The 19,658-nt window shown below is 43.0% G+C and overlaps 1 protein-coding gene across 1 annotated transcript in view; it reads left to right on the top strand.

Annotated features, from left to right (window-relative positions):
• Positions 1–484: 484 nt before the first annotated feature.
• The window catches only part of LGR4 (leucine rich repeat containing G protein-coupled receptor 4), an 89,134-nt gene continuing 69,960 nt past the window's right edge, over positions 485–19,658 (top strand). Inside the window, exon 1 of the mRNA XM_080983099.1 lies at positions 485–1,328. Coding sequence (XP_080839225.1) covers positions 1,144–1,328 — 185 coding nt within the window. The 5' untranslated portion in view covers positions 485–1,143. The remainder of the gene's footprint in view (positions 1,329–19,658) is intronic.

Genomic DNA, 19,658 nt, shown 5'->3' with positions numbered 1-19,658 from the left:
GACTGCAGCTTCCAGGCCCTCCAGCTTGCACTCGGCCACTGGCGCGCCCTTTTAACTTCTCCAGCCTCCTTGCTGGACGTGGAGCCGCCGCTCTGCTCACCCGGAGCCTGCAGCCCAGGCCCGGGCGCACGAGCAAGCCTCTCCCGGCGGAATCCCGGGCGAGCCGGAAGCTTCCGCGAGCAGCCGTGCGTCACGCAATGCGCACGCAACGCACGGCTCTACCGTGGATCGAAGAAACCTAGCCTCCCCCTCCCCACCCGCTAGCCGGGGCAGCCCCGCTCTCTTCCCGAAGCCGCCCTCCGCCCCGCCCTCCTTGTCACTCAGCGCCTCTTTCCCCGCCCACCCACTGCTCCGCTTGCCAATGAAGGCCCGCTTTTCCCCCTCCCGGAGGACGTTGCCGAGATTTTTTTTTTTTTTTTTTGGAAACGTGCGTGGAAATATTTGCATATTTATCAGGCCGAGGTTCTCTCTGCACCAATGCGGGCGGGCGGCAGCGTCCTCCTCATTAGCATACACACCTCGTCGTTCTGCATAGCGCAGCAGCAAGCAGCGGCAGGCGCCGGCGCCGGGGTTGGCGAGGAGCGCACGCAGTAGCCGTCCGCATTGTGTGCAACCCTAGAAGGCGAAAGAAGGCAGGCAGGCTGCTGGCCAGGCAAAGCGCAGCGCAGCGGGCGAGCGCTGGAATGGCTGCAAGGTCCACTTCCTAGCGAGGAGGCTGCGCTACACGCGGCGGCGGCGTCAGGAGGGGAGCTCGGCGAGGCTGCCATGGCAGAGCCCAGCGGGGCGCGTCCTTACCTGCTCGCTTGAGAAATGATTGACGACGAGCTGCCGCCTCTCCATGGAGCGGAAAGGAAGGGGAGCCGCTGAAGCGTCGGGGGGATTTTGCTGAGGGGAGGAGGAAGGGGAAAGGAAAGAGGACTCGGCTGCTGCTGACGCGGAGCGCTGAGGTGGGCAGCCAGGCAGCCAGCCGGCCGCGATAGCAAGGACTCGGCTCAGGCGAAGAAGGGCCCGCGGAGAAGGAAGCCAGCGAGCAAGCGAGCGACTGACTGGACTTGGCCCTTTCGCCCTCGACGGGGAGACCCCATCTCGGCGGCTCCCCGGGTTGCCCGCGGGCAGGTCTTGGCGCCGAGGGCGGCTCTCGCGATGCGCTGCCTGCCGCTGCTCGGCTTCTTCGCCTGGGGCTTCGCGAGCTTGCCTGGGCCCAGCCGAGGAGCTTCCCCTCCTCCCTGCCCGCTTTCCTGCAGCTGCGATGGGGACGGCGGGGTGGACTGCTCCGGGAAAGGGCTCGCCGCCGTGCCCGAGAGACTCAGCGCCTTCACCCACACCTTGTAAGTCGGGCGGGGAAGGCGACGGGGGGGGGGAGTTAGTGGTTGCGCTTGCCTTCACCTTGCCAAACAGGTTGTGTGCGCTTTCGCAGCCTGGCCTGAGGGGGGGGGGCGGAGGCGGGAAGAAGCCTCTTTCTTTCCTTTCTTCTTTGCCCCAGGCCTGACTGCGAAGCTTTACCTGCGTGGAGATCGGCCTCGCTGCGGCGAATCGAGAGCTGCTGCGCGTACCCTTCGCCTACCTGGGAAGCGAGTCCCATTGAATTCAACGGGACTTGCTTTCGCGGAAGCGCGCGTGGGGTCGTGCAGATTAGATACGGTTTTTTTCTTTTTCTTTTTCTTTTTTTACACAGCCCTTTTCCTGTGGGTGCTCCTTCAAAGTAAATTAAGTGGGGCATCCTCGCAAGTAAGTGTACTTAGGAAGCCAGTGCTTTGTAATCCGGATTCCGGTGTCCACTTAACTTGGTGTCAGGCAGCCTCCCTGAACACCTCGAGACTTAAAATCGGGGTGTCGTTTTCAGGATGGCTAAAGGGCTATTAAAAAAAAGGTCGAACTTTTCCTACCACATCCGTGGGTATTCAGGTGGGAACGTTTCTGAGCGCTAGAGGGAAACGGTTGATAGTTCACTAATTTTGCATTCATGAACATAGGCTACAAGGATGTCGTAACACATACCTACCTAACTCAAATGTGTGTGTATGTGTGGTGTCAATCCTAGGCATCCTCTCTTATTGAACTTCCAAGTAAACATAGATATGACTGGGCTGTAAATTCCAAGCCCTGTTTTAGAAACCAGTAGGGAAGTTTTAATTGAACTGAGCCTAGCTACTGATTTGCCACGTTCCCCCCCCCCTTTTTTTTTGAGGCTGCGTACACAATACTAACTTAAAGCGCAGGTGGGTCATTTTTTCTCTCAATTCAAATGGAATCTGTCGCTTGGGGGGGGGGGAAACGCATCAAAACACAGTATTTCATAAAGAACCATAAGACTGATACTGGATAGATATGGATCATGGAGAACGAGTCGGGTGGGAGCACACTGTGGATGCAGAATGAGCAGGAGTGTAACCACAGCCTTAGCTGCATTCTCCAATTCTCATCCTTTTAGTTTTTCTAGCAGAACATAGGAAGTAGCCTTGTACAGACTCTGACCATTGGTCCATTGAGTTTAGTATTCTCTACACTGACAGGCAGCAGCCCTCTGGGATTTCAGACAATTCTCTCAGCCTTACCTGGAGACACCAGGGATTTGACCTGGGGCCTTCATGCAAAGCAGATGCTCTACCACTGTGCTGTGGCTCTCGTGGAAAAGAGGGATGGCCCTTGCAGCAGTCCTTGTTGATCTTCTGGTTAAGATCTATGTCCTGAATAAAAGGGGGGGGGGACAATAGCTCCTAGCTGCTAACTTTCTCACCCACATATCTCTTGGAGAAAGGAAATACTAAGAGATTTATGGAGAGGTAAAAGTAGAGCTTAAGCACCTGTTAGTGTCTGTGTCTCATGAACAAAAGCAGTCAGCTAAATTTACAGGTATGCTCCCAAGCAGACCTGGTTTGGTTAAGGCAGAGCCAACATACAAATATTTTGGTGCTGCAATATTCAGGCATGTTGACTAATGACACCTGCCTTTCTGTATAAATCAGTTGATCCTGACATGTTACTGGGGCTTGGATTTGAAAACAGATGCAGTAAAACTGAGATTCCAGTACAAATAATCCCAGCCTTTCTATCTAACAATGCCATTATAAGAAAAACTAAATACCTCAGAAAACAATGCTAGGTGTGTACTGCATCTAGGATTTCAAGGGTGTGGTGTTCTAAGGTGTGTGTGTGTGGTTAATCACACCTGGTGCTGTGTATGCAGACTTGTCTTAAAAGCTCTGAGGAATTTCCTAAAAATTTTATGCTTTTGGTCCTAAAGCTTGCTTGAGCATTCAAGTATCCAGTGCTTTAAATGAAATTATAAGATATTCAGGGAGCACTGAAGCAAAGTCCTGTTTGGTTTCAAAGATAGTTGGAGGCTATATGCTGAATTTGTCAGCTGAGAAGATTTGAGGCAGACAAGAAGAATCAATAATTAATTTTGAAATGGATTATGTAGCAGAGTTGCATTGTTTACAGGCCAAGAGAAGGTGGTGGGGATTAACATTAAAAATAGCTGTGTATATGAAACCAAAGAGGATTAGGTAGGAGTGCATAAAATAAGGATTATGAATATGAGAACAGGTTTGGAGTAAGATGAGGTAGCTAGTGCAGGGTTGTGTCATTTTTTAAAAAATCAGGAGTACTGTGTACTTTAAACATGGAGAGAGGGTACAGGAACTTGTGCAGATACTCTCCTTATTTCATTATAATTATTACGGTTTTTCACTTAGTCACTGACTGTTATTTCCACAAAATAGTACAGATTGCTCTTCAGATAGGAAATGTAGGCAGGGATGCTTCAAGCATAAACGCTTTTTCAACTGGATATTCGTGAAATATTAAAGGATAAGTATATGCTTGCTTAGTTTGGCTTGTGCATTTGAGATGTTATGAGAGAGCTTGGATCTGCAATCCTATATACTAAGGCAAAACTCATTCTGTGAGTGCCAGGTGATTTGGGTTATGCAGACCCAACAGTGCTACCCATAGGGGAACCCCCAGGTTTGCAAAAATGTACACAAAAAGTTGGGGGAGGGAAAAACCCTAAAAGGGTGTTGGGATGGCAGAGCAGCTCAGTGGGGACTGAGCATTCTCAGTTACTATGGAATATTTTTTGTCTATTGAATAAAAACAGAAAACTTGGACAGGAGGACAAAGTCCCGAGAATGGACATGTCTGGGTGGGTGGCATGCTGCAGAGGAGCACTCCACACTGTTGCATTTTGTTGTAGGTCTGCTTGTACAGTTTGACACTGAAGTACTTGCAGCATGCAAGGGTCTCACAATTTGATGGTTTCAGAGTGATAGTATCTTGAAATGTCTGGCTTAGAAAGTTGCAATGCTAAGCAAGGCTTCCCACAAATCTCATAATAGGGCATGTTGGGTGTGCCTCACCTTTCCATGAGGGGTTAACAGTGAAAAGCTATAATGAACGCTTGCTTTGAGCTGCAGTCAGGTCTCATATTACTGAAATTTCACTGCTTTCCCCCCAAAGAATATTGTGGTATAAATTTGATGTTGTCTGCACCAAGCAGGCAGCATAAATGTCGCTGCCCCATGGGAATTTTAAAATACTAATTTTCTTAGCAGTTTCTGGATTAATTTCTGTTCTAGCCCACTGCCACAGATTATTACTATTACAGTGGTATCTCAGGTTACATACGCTTCAGGTTACAGACGCTTCAAGTTACAGACTCCGCTAACCCAGAAATAGTACCTCGGGTTAAGAACTTTGCTTCAGGATGAGAACAAAAATTGTGTTCCGGCGGCGCGGCAGCAGCAGGAGGCCCCATTAGCTAAAGTGGTGCTTCAGGTTAAGAACAGACCCCTGGATCGAATTAAGTACTTAACCCGAGGTAGCACTGTATAACCCTTTTGCAGTGTTAGAACTTTGACATTCACTTTTAGAAGTTTCACTAGGCCAGGTGTGATGCAACAGACTATATCCAAACCATGATTTGGAGATTCATGAGTGTGTCACAAGTTTGTGTTGTTTACTCTCCTACTTTCTTTTGTGTACTCCAGTTCCTCCTTGACATCCTCCTATTTAATCCCCTTTCCCCCACCAGCATAATGTTTGCCAAACTAACTATAGGTAGTACAAACTATAGCTATGGAAAACCAAGAAGTGGAGAAGGCGATCCTTAGGAGAGAGTGTGAGATCCTGCAGAACATGCCAGAGCCTTTAAAATATGGGTTGGAGGGGAAGGTTGCATTGTGTTTATGACATCTGAACTGGGCCAAACATTTATGTTGTGTTCAGAATGTATGCTGGACTTTGAACAAATATGGACACAGGTTGTTTTCTTTTTCTCTCTAGTTATAGGAATAACTTAAATGGCTGCAAGGGGAAATGATGGAAAGTGAATTGCATGTTAAGGTTATTCTGAGCAAGTTGAGGAATTGAAAACCATTACATATTTAAATTAGCCTTGGAAATAAGGTCACAAAATTGCTACCAGCAACAATTTTACCAGCCCATCTGCCCACACACATACGTTAATCATTTGTAGCATATCAGTGACCTAGAATAACAACTCTGATAGTGCAATTGCTTATCTCCCAATTTGCAAATGGCTCCCTGCCTTGAGGTGTTCCTTAGTGTCCACAAACAACCAGGCAAATGGCTGTTTATAAACTGAATTATCTTAATATCTTATTGTAAATGAAGTTATTTTGTGATAATATAAATTAATATTTGAAAATCAGTATAAAGAAGGGAAGTATAATAGTTAAGATAGATACAAATCTTACAGGCTGGCTGGCACTGGTGTGGTAGGAAAGAGAACAGTTTAATGGGACATGAAGATGCATGACTGGCAGTCATAGCAGTTACTAAAAATACTGTATGTACCGAAGAATCTCTTGGATTGCTTGGTCGCAGGAAACCTGGTTTCATTACCCAGAGTTTGTTGAGATTATGACATTGCATTGTTGCAAGATAGGTGATGTCCAGCATATTGACTATGCTAACACAGTCAATTGTGTCTTTTGCCACAATTTCGCTAGCTTATACTAATGAGCATGCTTGTTTTCTCTTGCTCTTGAGGGTAGGACTCGAGGCAAAGGCTTCAAGTTACAAGAAAGGAGATTCCAGCTAAACATTCAAAAAAACTTTCTGACAGTCAGAGCTGTTTGGCAGTCGAACAGACTCCCACGAGAGGTGGTGGACTCTCCTTCTTTGGAGGTTTTTAAGCAGAGGTTGGATAGCCATCTGTCATGGATGCTGTAGCTGAGATTTCTGCATCGCAAGGGGTTGGACTAGATGAGCCTTGGGTCCCTTCCAACTCTTAGATTCTATGATTCTATTATAACTCAGTTGAATTGATCATAACTATTACCTAAGGCAAGGAAAGCTTTTCTTACAGTATTTGTTTATTTTCTCCATGCTTTGCCTTGACCATGTTTTCCTTTTTATTCAGGTGAAAGGCCAGAGTAATGGCTTAAAATATCACAGTTCTTTGATGCTCAGTTGATATAAAAAGGAGGTTGCCAACAATCTGATGTGCTTCACTGCAGGCACTTAGTGTTTATTGGTGTGTATTCACTATGCCATTGCTTGAAGTCCACCTAAAGAGAGTCAAATACAGTGGTGCCTCGCAAGACGAAAAGAATTCGTTCCGCGAGTCTTTTCGTCTTGCGATGTTTTTCGTCTTGCGAAGCACGGTCCGTCGCAACTGCGCCTCTTCAAGCAGCTTTAAAAAAAAAGTGCAAGACGTTTTCGTCTTGCGAAGCAAGCCCATAGGGAAATTCGTCTAGCGAAGCAACGCAAAACCGAAAAACCCTTTCGTCTAGCGAGTTTTTCGTCTTGCGAGGCGTTCGTCTTGCAGGGCACCACTGTACGTACATAGGAGACACCATAGCGAGAGAGCATCACCCAACAAGTGTTTTAGAGCCTTAATGGAATTGATCCAATTCAGGATGATTGACTGACCTAGCATCTAGATACATTAGTTACCCTTTGAATAATAATAATAAAAAAACAACAGGCGTGAATAGCCTCATCTGGAAGCAAGGAGTAAAATATTCCAGTTCTAGTAGACATTTTTCCTTGATAAGCATTATAGTAGGCTGCAGTTCTTTAACATTGTTCTTGCTTTCTTTAGTTTTTAGGATTCCTGTCAAACAAGATGTCCTGTGTGGTGCTTCTAGTGCAGCTGTACAGGGCCTGGCCATGTTTATTTACATTGGTTTATATTTTCTCTCTCCTCATCCTATGTATAGTAAAACCACAATTGCTGTGTTCCATTTGGTTTGCTTCTTTCATACCAGTTGTCTTCATTTAGCTTCCCTCACTCTAGCCTCCATAATTTTCTTTCCGAAAATTGTACAAGAGGTTTATCTTTCAGAACATGGAAATCCAGAGTGCTATGCTCCGTTAAAATAGGCTAAATGGCAATTAGAAATGTTGGCTACTGCTTAATAGAAAATAAGTGAAGTCTTCACGCTTGGTTTCTAATAATAGAAGAGACACTAACTTTGGGCAAAAGTTCACCTGAAATTAATTAGGCTTCCATTTAAACATTATCTGAAATACAGTGGAAAAATTCTTCCACCAATGAGACCTGTTTGTACAAGTTTTGTGTGTATTTGTTCTAGAGGGAATCTTAGTGGAGTATCTTCTTTGTGGAATGTCTTTCATCAAGCATTTTTGTAGATGCCCACTTAAATGAAAAGGAGTGTGCAAAAGAGAATGACATCTGTTTCATGATGTTGCACAAGAACAGAATTAAAAAGCCTTCTAGGTACAGTGCAATATTTTTTCAATAAGGGAAGACTGGAGACTGAAACTGCCTCACTCTAGTCTTGGTTTGTGAAAAGGGTGGCATTACAGCCTTTATTTTCAGTAGTTAAGCTTTAGGAAAGACTCATTAGCTGCACTTTTTAATATGACCATAAATGTTTATATTGATTCTGAGGTTTGTTTATGTTTGAAAGGTGTTTTTCAGTAACATGCAAGGCACTTTATCTTTAATAAATATTCAGTGTATTTCCAACATAGAATAAAGTTGGAGGGGTCCTGAGGATCATCTAGTCCAACCCCCTGCAATGCAAGAATATGCAGCTGTCCCATATGGGGATCAAACCTGTGACCATGGTGTTATCAGCAGCATGCTTTAACCAACTGCTTTAGTTCATGTGGGTCTCGGATCTTTTTTAACAAAACGGTAAGAATTTTCAAGTGATTTGCAGTTGAAGAAAACCTGTGGGTGTGGTTTGACGATCGCAGATCAGTGAGCAAATTAAATGAACAAACAGAACCCTTAATTTAGAATGGATTTGACACTTAGTTTTGCTTTCTTTCAGAGCTCATTTTTGCAGGAAAGTTTTCTTTTTGTTTGCTATGCGGAGGGTGTACTGAGACTGGTTTGCAATGTGGAGTGGTCGTGCATGAAAGTAAATCATTACATCTAGAATTCATCAGTCTTCTAGGAAGTACCTGTTGTAAAATAATCAGGTTTAGCATATCTAACTTGGGGCTTCATGACTGTTTTGTATAATAGAATAGGGATCCTTTCAGAAGAATAAAAGTGTGTGCTGACAAAGTTAGGAGAGGGCATTGGTCTGTACTTCAGAGATGGTGGTTGATGGCTTTAGTTTTCAGGGGGAAAGCCCATGAAAGACGTTTGACAAGTTCACTAGTCCAGTGACAGTCTGCCAGTGTTTTGTGCTCCTCGCCCAACTTGGTCACCGCTGTGGCATTTGCTGCAAGAAAACTCTTGTTGCAGATACTCAACAACATTCTTGTTAGTTTCTCTGTAGCTAAATAGAACTCTGTAAAACTACATTGTTACAGGGTATTAGATAAATGTTTTCCTAAGAGAGTTGTGCCATTTCTGATCAGATATATTCATGGCAGCCTTCCCCAACTTGTTGCCCTTCAGATGTTGTGGGACTCAGTTAACTGCATCCTGCATGGCTAACGTCAGAGTCCAAAACATTTGGAGGATACTTGGTTAGGGTGAATTGATTTGTGGTATAATAAGTCTTGCTATAGTGTAGGGAGGGGTAGCGTGTGGGCCTCCAGGTTTTGTTGGACTACAACTCACATCATCCTTGACCATTTACCATGCTGGCTCGGGCTGGTGGGAGTTAGTCCAAGAGCAACAACATCGGGAGAGTCAGTTTAGTCACTGCACTTCTGTTATAGTGAGGCACTGTCTTGGTCTTTTTAGGATGGCTTTACTACCTTTTTGTTTTTGCTTTGGAAAGACTTTAGTATCTGAAGTGGCAGAATAATAGATATATTCTGCTTCCTTGCCTCCCACTATGCCCAAGGCTGAGCCAAACAGGTGAGGATTAATTATTCCTTATTCTGTTCATCCAGACAATAAAGTGCACTTCAGTCACCTTACTTTTGCTGGGTAGCCTGTGAATACCTATTCAAAAGTAAGAAAATTCTGTCTAGCCTGGATATGAGGGTGTCTTCGTTTCACTGTAGGAAAAATGGCCTTGTGTGTAGTGGTAAACGTGTGGTTGCGACCTCGAGAAAAAGTGCTTGGATGGCAAAGAATGGAAAAACATATCCCCAGTACATCTTTTAAATGGCAAAAGTTCCTGAAATGTTGGGTATTGGTGTAAGAAGTGGAGGGGTGAGGTGAGGTCCAAGTGGTTTCTAGTCAGTATATGCTTAGGTGGAATGGAGATTCTTACATGTTTTAATGCTTACGTGTACATAAAGAAGAGGTAGTTTATTCTGTGATAAGCCATTTTAGCATATAAGCAGTATACAAATTAATAAATAACATTGAAAAAACTACAATCAATACAGAGTAACTGTACTCCAGTTTATGTAACTTGAGGACCTAGCTTTAATAGGGTTGCCATATTTTAAAAAGTTGTTGAGCTTTTTTTTGCTATTTCAGCTATTTCCAATGACCGAATCCCAGTCCACAGGATTCTTTTAAACGAATGTGCCTAGTTCTGTCTTTAGGTTATATTATATAGTTCAGCTAAAACATTTCAGTTCCTGCATGCAGATGAAACTGGTTACTGATCAAGGAAGTGTTTCTGATGGGTTGCCTTGGCATTTTGCATTGGAACATAGTTTGGTTTGTCATGTTGTTGGAGGTAGTAATTCTTGAATTGCACACTAGTTTGCATTAATTCAGTGACATGTACAGTGTGACTTGACAAAAGGTAATGTGAAAGTAGTTGGCAAAAGTCCGTGAAGTCCAGGCTGATTAAAAGTAGGTGCTATCTTGTGAACTATGCAAGCACTAGGGATGTTTCATTAAGCAGCTATGTGAATTTAGTAATGAATAAAGGCCAGAGGTTAATGACCCATGACATGGCTTGTTTACTAATGTTGTTCTCGTTATGAAAATGTGTGAAACTGCCTGTTAGGAGAGCCTGATGCAGCTCTTGTTGGGTCATTGACCACACTTCTGAATCATCCTTATGTGGCTTAAGTTACGGTTCATTAAGTATATTAACATCTGACTGGAATAATTAAAACATGCTGAGATGGCCTGTGGTGTACATGGTAAATCAGCTGATGTGAGGTTTCATATGTGCTTGGATCCTACAACAAATATTAATTTATGTGGAAGTTACATATAACTCAACACTTTTGAACATCAGGCCTTCTGTGATGGTATGTACAATTTGGTTATAGTATTTAGACAGTTATGCGATCTCATCTGACAATTGGCTCACATTCAGTTCTCGCTGTGTTGATGCATGCACACTTAGACAGATACTTTTGACGATAAGCTTTCCCTCTACTTTTAGTTGCCTTTGAAATAATGATATTTTAAAAACCTGAGGAAAATAATAGGAAAGATGCATGGTATTCCAGAATTCAAAACCACTTCTTATTTAGAACAACAACAAAACCCCATATTTTAAAAAGAACATAGCTTTAAATTGTTATGGTGTCATGGTAACATTGCAATATATAGTACAGACTACAGATGCATATCTGTGAGGCACATAACTTTGCTTTGACATATGTTTAAGGAAACAAAAAGGAAGGATCTGTTTTTGAACAGGTGATAGTGTCAGCATATTTCTCCCATTGATCTGAGCAAGGCATCTATGAAAGATGAACTTGTGTTTTTATTTTAATTTTTAAAAAAGTTGATCCCCTTTTGGAAATCTCCATTTGGTGTCTGTGTTTGTCTGCTGTGGATTATAGATCAATACCAGTTTGTTTTTAGTTGTGTCACAGTTGGCATGTTGGTTATTCTGCATTCTGGTACTTAAGCAAACTCAAGTTATTCGTGAACATTAATGGGCTACCGCGGAGCAATATTGTTTAATACATTTCAGCAGCTGAAATTCTAGCTGAACTGTTAAACATGACACTTAAAATGTTGTGGGCATTTTTTGATTTATAGACATGGTTGCATTTGGAAGCGAAAACGCTTTAAGCTTGTTAAGCACATCAGAGTAATTTTTTATGTTGAGTCTGTGTAGATTTGTGCAAGGCATTATATATGCCACTTTAAAAATTGATTTTTGAGGTTGCAGTCTTGACGTTAATGGCAAATTGATTTTACTGAACTCAGTGAAATTATGCACACTGGTTGCATGGTAACCCAAATATCCTTGTATGTATAATTATAAATCTGGAAATTAACTATTTTGAAATGTACTAAAATAAGTATTTGGCTGAACTTCTCTGATTTCACAGAGGGACAGGGCAAGCAGAAAGGCCATTGGCTGAGCTGCTCCATTGTGGTTTGTATAAAAGATCTTCCATCTCTTTCTTCAGGCTAATACATCAACATGGCATCTTTTAAATCTTTTAAATTATGATTCAGTATCTTTTAAATTATGATTCAGTATTGGCATCTTTTAAATTATGATTCAGTATTGGGAATGAATGGTTTTTGGAAGGAATACTTGGACAAAGACTCCCAAGATGGATATGCACCCAGGAATGAGGGGAATGAATTAAAAAGGAGTCTTGAGAATGGGCAAAGGACTGGAGATGGAGTGGTGATATATACATTATTTAGGAGCTCCGTAAGAGGATAAGAGTTGGCATTGGGGTGAGATAATTAGCCAAAACGATGGCCATAGGCCTCTACTCTTGCTGTAGCATATTATTATTTGAATGATGCAATTTCTACAACTGTTTTGAGGAGCTCAGTATTTAATGCTCTGTACATTTTATCAGTAATGCTGATCTGCAGTTTGGATTTAAAGACAATGGATGAGCTGAAGTTTTTCATTTACTTCTGAAATGGTTTGTTTTAAAGGACTACAGTTGACTTAGGGGTTGGGTTTTTTTGTTGCATTCTGTGTCTAGAGAAAGATTTCATAGTGTGAAAACTTATGGTCTTGTGTCTCCATGGGGGCTACAGAAAGGAAGCCAAGCAATTGAGCTTGCAGGGCAGCAGCTGAAGAAGGAGCAAAAAGGGTTTGATCCATCTTTTAGATTTAGGGGAGCTAGTCTCAAACGTTTGTTGGGGGAGACCTAGGTTTTTTTGTGGGGGGAGTTATTTGTCCTGTCTTCACACTTTTTATGATGGAGGACCGCTGTAGCCACCCCCAACAACACGTTCTCAAGATGGAGGGGGAGGGAACAGCTGCAGTCGCCTGTAGTTCCTGGGCAATGTTTGCCATCTTGCCAAAGGTTGCAGGCAGCTTTACCTGCAGCAATTGCATGTTGATTGCCCTCTTAAAAGACAAAGTCCAGCAACTGGAGGAACGTGTAGCTACGCTCCAAAGAATTAGAGAGCTGGAGCTCTTCTTGGAAGCAACAGAGCACACCGTCTCCACCAAGGAGGAGACAGGGGACTCCCCTGAGAAGGAGGCTAGTTCACCAACACAGGAGCCAGATATATGGAGAAACGTGACTCAAAGAAGTAGGAGGCCCAGGGTTCGCTCTGATTGTTTAGAAATACACAATCGCTTTGAGGTCCTCTCCCCTAGCATGGAAGACGAAGAGCAGACTCCATTTGAGGATCTCTCCCTCATTACAGTCGATCAGGTATATGAAGACGAGCAGCAAAGTCAGTCCTCAGGGAATGTGCAGGCGACCTTGGAGCGGACAGCTCACGGAAGAACCCCGACCAAACCTAAGAGGAGGCGTGTAGTGGTGATAGGGGATTCCCTACTGAGGGGAACAGAAGCAGTGATCTGTGGGCCTGACAAGATGGCTCGGGAAGTGTGCTGTCTCCCTGGGGCTAAGATCCAAGATGTAACTGAACGACTGCAAGGAATCATAAAACCCACTGACAAATACCCCTTCCTCTTGGTTCATGTGGGAACCAATGACACTGCAAGCAATAGCCTCCAGAAGATCAAAAGAGACTACGAGGCTCTGGGCAGGAAATTGAAGCAATTAAATGCACAAATTGTCATCTCATCTGTCCTCCCAGTTGAACGACGTGGCCCAGGGAGAGAGGGGAAAATAGTGGAAGTGAACAGCTGGCTTCGCAAATGGTGTAAACAGGAACGGTTTGGATTCTTAGATTACGGACTGCAGTTTCTTGAAGATGGACTTCTGGCAAGCGATGGGCTGCACCTCACAACGGTTGGGAGGAATGTTTTTGCCAAAAATCTCAGAAACCTCATCAGGAGGGCTTTAAACTGACTAATGTGGGGGAGGGAGACAGTGCTCCTGAAGGTAGGAGTCTATCAATTGATGAAGATGATCATCCAAATGTCATAGACCAAATGGAGCAAACAGCACGCAGACCTAGTGGTGGGAGGAAAAAATCCTTAAATAAGAGTCACGGGGGAATGATTAATGGACTTCAATGTCTGTACACTAATGCGCAAAGCATGGGAAATAAACAAGATGAGCTTGAGCTCTTGGTACAGCAAACTAAATATGACATAATAGGCATCACTGAAACCTGGTGGGATAAGTCCCACGATTGGAATGTAATAATGGGGGGATACAATCTATTTCAGAGAAACAGACCAGACAAGAAAGGAGGAGGAGTGGCATTATATGTCAGGGATGTGTATACCTGTGAAGAGATCCAAGATTTAGAACCTCAAAGCCAAAGTGAGAGCATTTGGGTCAAAATTAAGGGAGAGAAGAATAACAGTGACCTCATTGTGGGAGTTTACTATAGATCCCCAAGCCAAACGGAGGACATAGATGATGCCTTCCTGGAACAGATGGCCAAGCATGCAAAAGGAAGGGAGATAGTAGTAATGGGGGACTTCAATTACCCGGATATTTGTTGGATGTCAAACTCAGCCAAGAGCATAAGGTCAAACAGATTCCTCACTGGCCTTGCAGACAACTTCATTGTCCAGAAAGTGGGAGAAGCAACAAGAGGAACAGCCATTTTAGATCTGGTCCTAACCAATGTTGATGACCTGGTTAGTGGGGTAGAAGTGGAAGGATCATTAGGCGCGAGTGATCATGCTCTTCTGAAGTTTACTATACAGCGGAAAGGAGCAGCCAAGCATACTAGGACTCAATTTCTTGACTTTAAGAAAGCTGACTTCATAAAACTTAGGGAAGTGCTGGGTGAGATCCCATGGACAGTAATACTAAAAGGAAAGGGAGTTCATGATGACTGGGAGTTTGTTAAGAGGGAGATACTAAAAGCACAACATCAGGCAATACCAATGAGACAGAAACATGGAAGGTGCCTAAAGAAGCCAGGGTGGCTATCTAAAGAACTTTTAACTGAGTTAAGATTAAAAAAGGATGTGTACAAAAAATGGAAAAGGGGGGAAACCACCAAAGAGGAATTCAAACAAATAGCCAGCACGTGTAGACACAAAGTCAGAAAAGCTAAAGCACAGAATGAACTCAGGCTTGCTAGAGAGGTTAAAAGCAACAAAAAAGGCTTTTATGGGTATGTTCATAGCAAAAGGAAGAACAAAGAAACAGTGGGGTCACTCAGAGGAGAAGATGGTGAAATGCAAACAGGGGACACAGAAAGAGCTGAACTCCTCAATGCCTTCTTTGCCTCAGTCTTCTCCGATAAAGAAAACAATGCCCGACCTGAAGAATTTGGAGCAAATGATTCAGCAAAGGAAACACAGCCCAGAATAACTAAGGAGATAGTACAAGAATACTTGGCTAGTTTAGATGTATTCAAGTCTCCAGGGCCAGATGAACTGCATCCAAGAGTATTAAAAGAACTGGCAGATGTGATCTCAGAACCACTGGCAGTCATCTTTGAGAATTCCTGGAGAACAGGCGAAGTCCCGGCAGACTGGAGGAGGGCAAATGTTGTCCCTATTTTCAAAAAGGGGAAAAGAGAGGACCCAAATAATTACCGCCCAGTCAGTCTGACATCAATACCAGGGAAGATTCTGGAGCAGATCATTAAGCAAACAGTCTGTGAGCACCTAGAAAGGAATGCTGTGATCACCAATAGTCAGCATGGATTTCTGAAAAATAAGTCATGTCAGACTAACCTGATCTCGTTTTTTGACAGAATTACAAGCCTGGTAGATGAAGGGAACGCAGTGGATGTAGCCTACCTTGATTTCAGCAAGGCATTTGACAAGGTGCCCCATGATATTCTTGTAAAGAAGCTGGTAAAATGCGGTCTTGACTATGCTACCACTCAGTGGATTTGTAACTGGCTGACTGACCGAACCCAAAGGGTGCTCATCAATGGTTCCTCTTCATCCTGGAGAAGAGTGACTAGTGGGGTGCCACAGGGTTCTGTCTTGGGCCCGGTCTTATTCAACATCTTTATCAACGACTTGGATGACGGACTCAAGGGCATCCTGATCAAATTTGCAGATGACACCAAATTGGGAGGGGTGGCTAACACCCCAGAGGACAGGATCACACTTCAAAATGACCTTGACAGATTAGAGAACTGGGCCAAAACAAACAAGATGAATTTTAACAGGGAGAAATATAAAGTATTGCACTTGGGCAAAAAAAATGAGAGGCACAAATACAAGATGGGGGACACGTGGCTTGAGAGCAGTACATGTGAAAAGGATCTAGGAGTCTTGGTTGACCACAAACTTGACATGAGCCAACAGTGTGACGTGGCATCTAAAAAAGCCAATGCAATTCTGGGCTGCATCAATAGGAGTATAGCATCTAGATCAAGGGAAGTAATAGTGCCACTGTATTCTGCTCTGGTCAGACCTCACCTGGAGTACTGTGTCCAGTTCTGGGCACCACAGTTCAAGAAGGACACTGACAAACTGGAACGTGTCCAGAGGAGGGCAACCAAAATGGTCAAAGGCCTGGAAACGATGCCTTATGAGGAACGGCTAAGAGAGCTGGGCATGTTTAGCCTGGAGAAGAGGAGGTTAAGGGGTGATATGATAGCCATGTTCAAATATATAAAAGGATGTCACATAGAGGAGGGAGAAAGGTTGTTTTCTGCTGCTCCAGAGAAGCGGACACGGAGCAATGGATCCAAACTACAAGAAAGAAGATTCCACCTAAACATTAGGAAGAACTTCCTGACAGTAAGAGCTGTTCGACAGTGGAATTTGCTGCCAAGGAGTGTGGTGGAGTCTCCTTCTTTGGAGGTCTTTAAGCAGAGGCTTGACAACCATATGTCAGGAGTGCTCTGATGGTGTTTCCTGCTTGGCAGGGGGTTGGACTCGATGGCCCTTGTGGTCTCTTCCAACTCTATGATTCTATGATTCTATGATTCTATGATTCTATGATTCTATGATTCTATGATTCAATATTGTTATTGGGGAATTAATTTATATTGCCTTTCCATTAACACGCACAAAGGGGCTAAGTAGGTATTGCACAAAAGAAAGTGGAAAGTGCAATACCTCCTCCTTGCTAACGTGCTTCCTTCTTGCTAATGCAACAAAATGGCATTGCTACCATAAACCCTTAACAAAATATTTGAGCTGTCAAGATCCTTGTTGTTTCTTGTATAGGTTTTGTTTTGTTGTTTAACAAACTCATGAAGTAGGCCAAAACACGAGCATCATAGAGCCAGAATTTTAACAGGTATAAATGGTATTTAATTATGTTTAGGATATATGTATACTTATTAAAGTTTAGCAATGTAAACATATGGCATAGGATCTGAAATGTATGCATGTACCTTACTGATATACTGGTAGATTTAAGTGCATATAAACCTGGAACTCTGAAGGCCAGATGTTTGGTACCAGAGTGAGATTTCTGTAGTTCACATCCTGCATTAATTGTAGAAAACGGGTCCACATGTTGAAAGACACCACCTCCCTGTGCCCCCCAGGATGTCTACATGTTAAGGTGTGGATGCTTTGAGCTGGGGAAGCCTGCAACAGCCCTGTATGGGAGCTGGAACCATGCACAATTGGGATCCCAATTGTGAAGCTTCTGTGTATATGCTTCCCTGGCTTAGATATCCACACTCAATGCATGCATGTAAAAAGGTGACTGAGAGCCATGCAATCATGGAGGTGGACCATGTGCATGGGTTCCCCTCACATGATTTAATGAATAAGGTGAACCTATGGGAAAGAAAGATGTATAAAGAGCCAGTGTGGTGCATTGGCTCCTATGTTAGGTTTCTTTGTGAGATACCAGATTCAAATCTCCCTTCATTCAGCTGTGAAACTCATTGTATGGTGGATGGAAAGTCTTCCATTTTATCCATGCGTGTGAGGGACTAAGACAACTTACTAAGCTCCTTGGTAGAAGAGTATATGACAACGTAATAAATACGACTTTTGTTCAAGGCAGAACAGCTCTTAACTTTGCCTTTTGCATTTTGAAATATAAGCATGAGCATGCGCACGCGCACACACACACACACACACACAAATAAAATGATATTGAATAAAAATAAAGACAGCAAATACAGCAGGCGATAGAAACCTGCAATGTATTCGCATGTGGTTCCTTTTAGAAAATGCTGTGAAAAGATTGCATGATCATATAGTTAATATGTTCTCCATTATAACCAGAACGTACTCAGTGGGAGTTGGAATGGCACAGTACAGTTCTGGGCATTTGAGACTTGTGTTCTTTGAATTAATTTCAAATTCCTATGACCTCTATGGAGAATCTTGCCTGTTGAGATCATAATCTCATGCTTGGGTATTATGACGTGAAGTGAGGACACTATTCTAACTGAAGAATGCAGCAGCTGGCAACTTGGATGTGTTTCCTATCTCCCTTTATTTGGTCTCACTCCTGTTGGTGTTAACAAGTTTGATTTATTTTTTTATTAAGCTTGTGCTAATGTTGACTAAACTGTTAATATTTTACAGAACTAGCATTATGAGAGAGTTATGTTTGTACTAATCTGCTGATGTAACAGTGTTGAACATTGGTTCTAGATTCAGGTAGGTAGCCGTGTTGGTCTGACGCAGTCGAAATAATAATAAAAAATTGTCCAGTAGCACCTTAGAGACCAACTAAGTTTGTTCTGGGTATAAGCTTTCATGTGCATGCACACTTCTTCAGATACACTGAAACAGAAGTCACCAGACCCTTATATATAGTGGGAGGGTGCGGTGGGGTTTTTCTCAGAAGGGTAGTAGGAGATGGGTGATTGACTCAATGGGTATGGTAAACCTGTGACTGTTAACGACTGCAATTAGTCCTACAGGAAAAAGCAAGGGATAGTATGCAGATGACCAAACACAGGTTTAGCATGTGTAGTGAGACAAGTATCCAGTATCTCTATTAAAACCAGGTCTCTCCATACTTTTCAGTTTAGTAATAAGTTGTAATTCAGCAATGTTCAGTGTTGCCCTGCTCCTGCCAACCTAGCAGTTCGAAAGCACGTCAAAGTGCAAGTAGATAAATTGTTTTACTTTTTACAGTGCATAGGCCTGTTTTTTGAGCAGAAACCAGAAGATAAATTTGGGTCATCTCAAGATTCTTTTTGAATGGTATCTGACACAGAACTAATGTGTGAACATTGCTCAATATACTGTACCTTTTAAAATTCTAGCTTTGCATCTGTTGCATCTGTCCACTTTTTGTTGAAAGCTTTCCTTTGACTTTAATGACAAATTAAGTTCCATCAACTAAAGACAATGAATACTAATAACTGAAAGAATAAAATGGGTGAAGGGGTTAAATTATTAACTATAATGTTACTAGCAGAAGACCTTCTTATAGACCTAATATTTTACAAGTTCAACTATAAAATATGAATTACTGCCCCTGAAATTAATCCGGTGGTGGTGGAGGATCTAAACTAGCAGTGACGAAGTAGGAATTGTCATCTCTGTGTTTGACAGTGGTGGAGAAGGCAAGGGAGTGAACTGAAAATAAAACAGCCAGCCTCACAGTGGCTTTGGATAAAATGTCAACCTGTCTCAAAAAGGATGTGTTAGAGCTGTGAAAGGCAGATTAAAATGGTGAAGGTGCTGTTGCTCCTTCCTTATAAACAAAAAGCTAAAGGATCTAGGCTCTTTTTGTTTAGGGGAAAAAAAGATGAGTCCAGGGGTTTAGAAAATTAGTGTGGAGTGAGCTGCCTCTCCCAGTGAGTTGTAACTTGAGGTCACTCAGTGAAACTGATTGGCAGTAGACTGAGGGCCATCAAAGCACTTCACACAACACACAACTCAGGTATTAAATTAGATGCTGCAGTATGAGATTGCTGCTCACATTAGGTGATTTTAAAGAACATTTGGACAAATTCATGGAGGATAGCTCTAACAGCTGTGAGAGTAAATAGAGAGAGCCTCCCTATTAAGAGGCAGTGAACTTCAGATTTTCAGTTAGCAGCAGTGGGGAGTAGAAAATAGTGGAAGATGGTTGGTGGCACTCATGCCCAGCTTGTGGAGAGGCATATTGTTGGGGCACTGTTGGAAATAAGCTGC

Source organism: Podarcis pityusensis (genome assembly GCF_964106645.2).
Source record: "Podarcis pityusensis genome assembly, chromosome: 1".
Taxonomy (NCBI): Eukaryota; Metazoa; Chordata; class Lepidosauria; order Squamata; family Lacertidae; genus Podarcis; species Podarcis pityusensis.
Note: the sequence above shows the minus strand (reverse complement) of the source record. Positions and strands in the feature narration are given on the sequence as shown.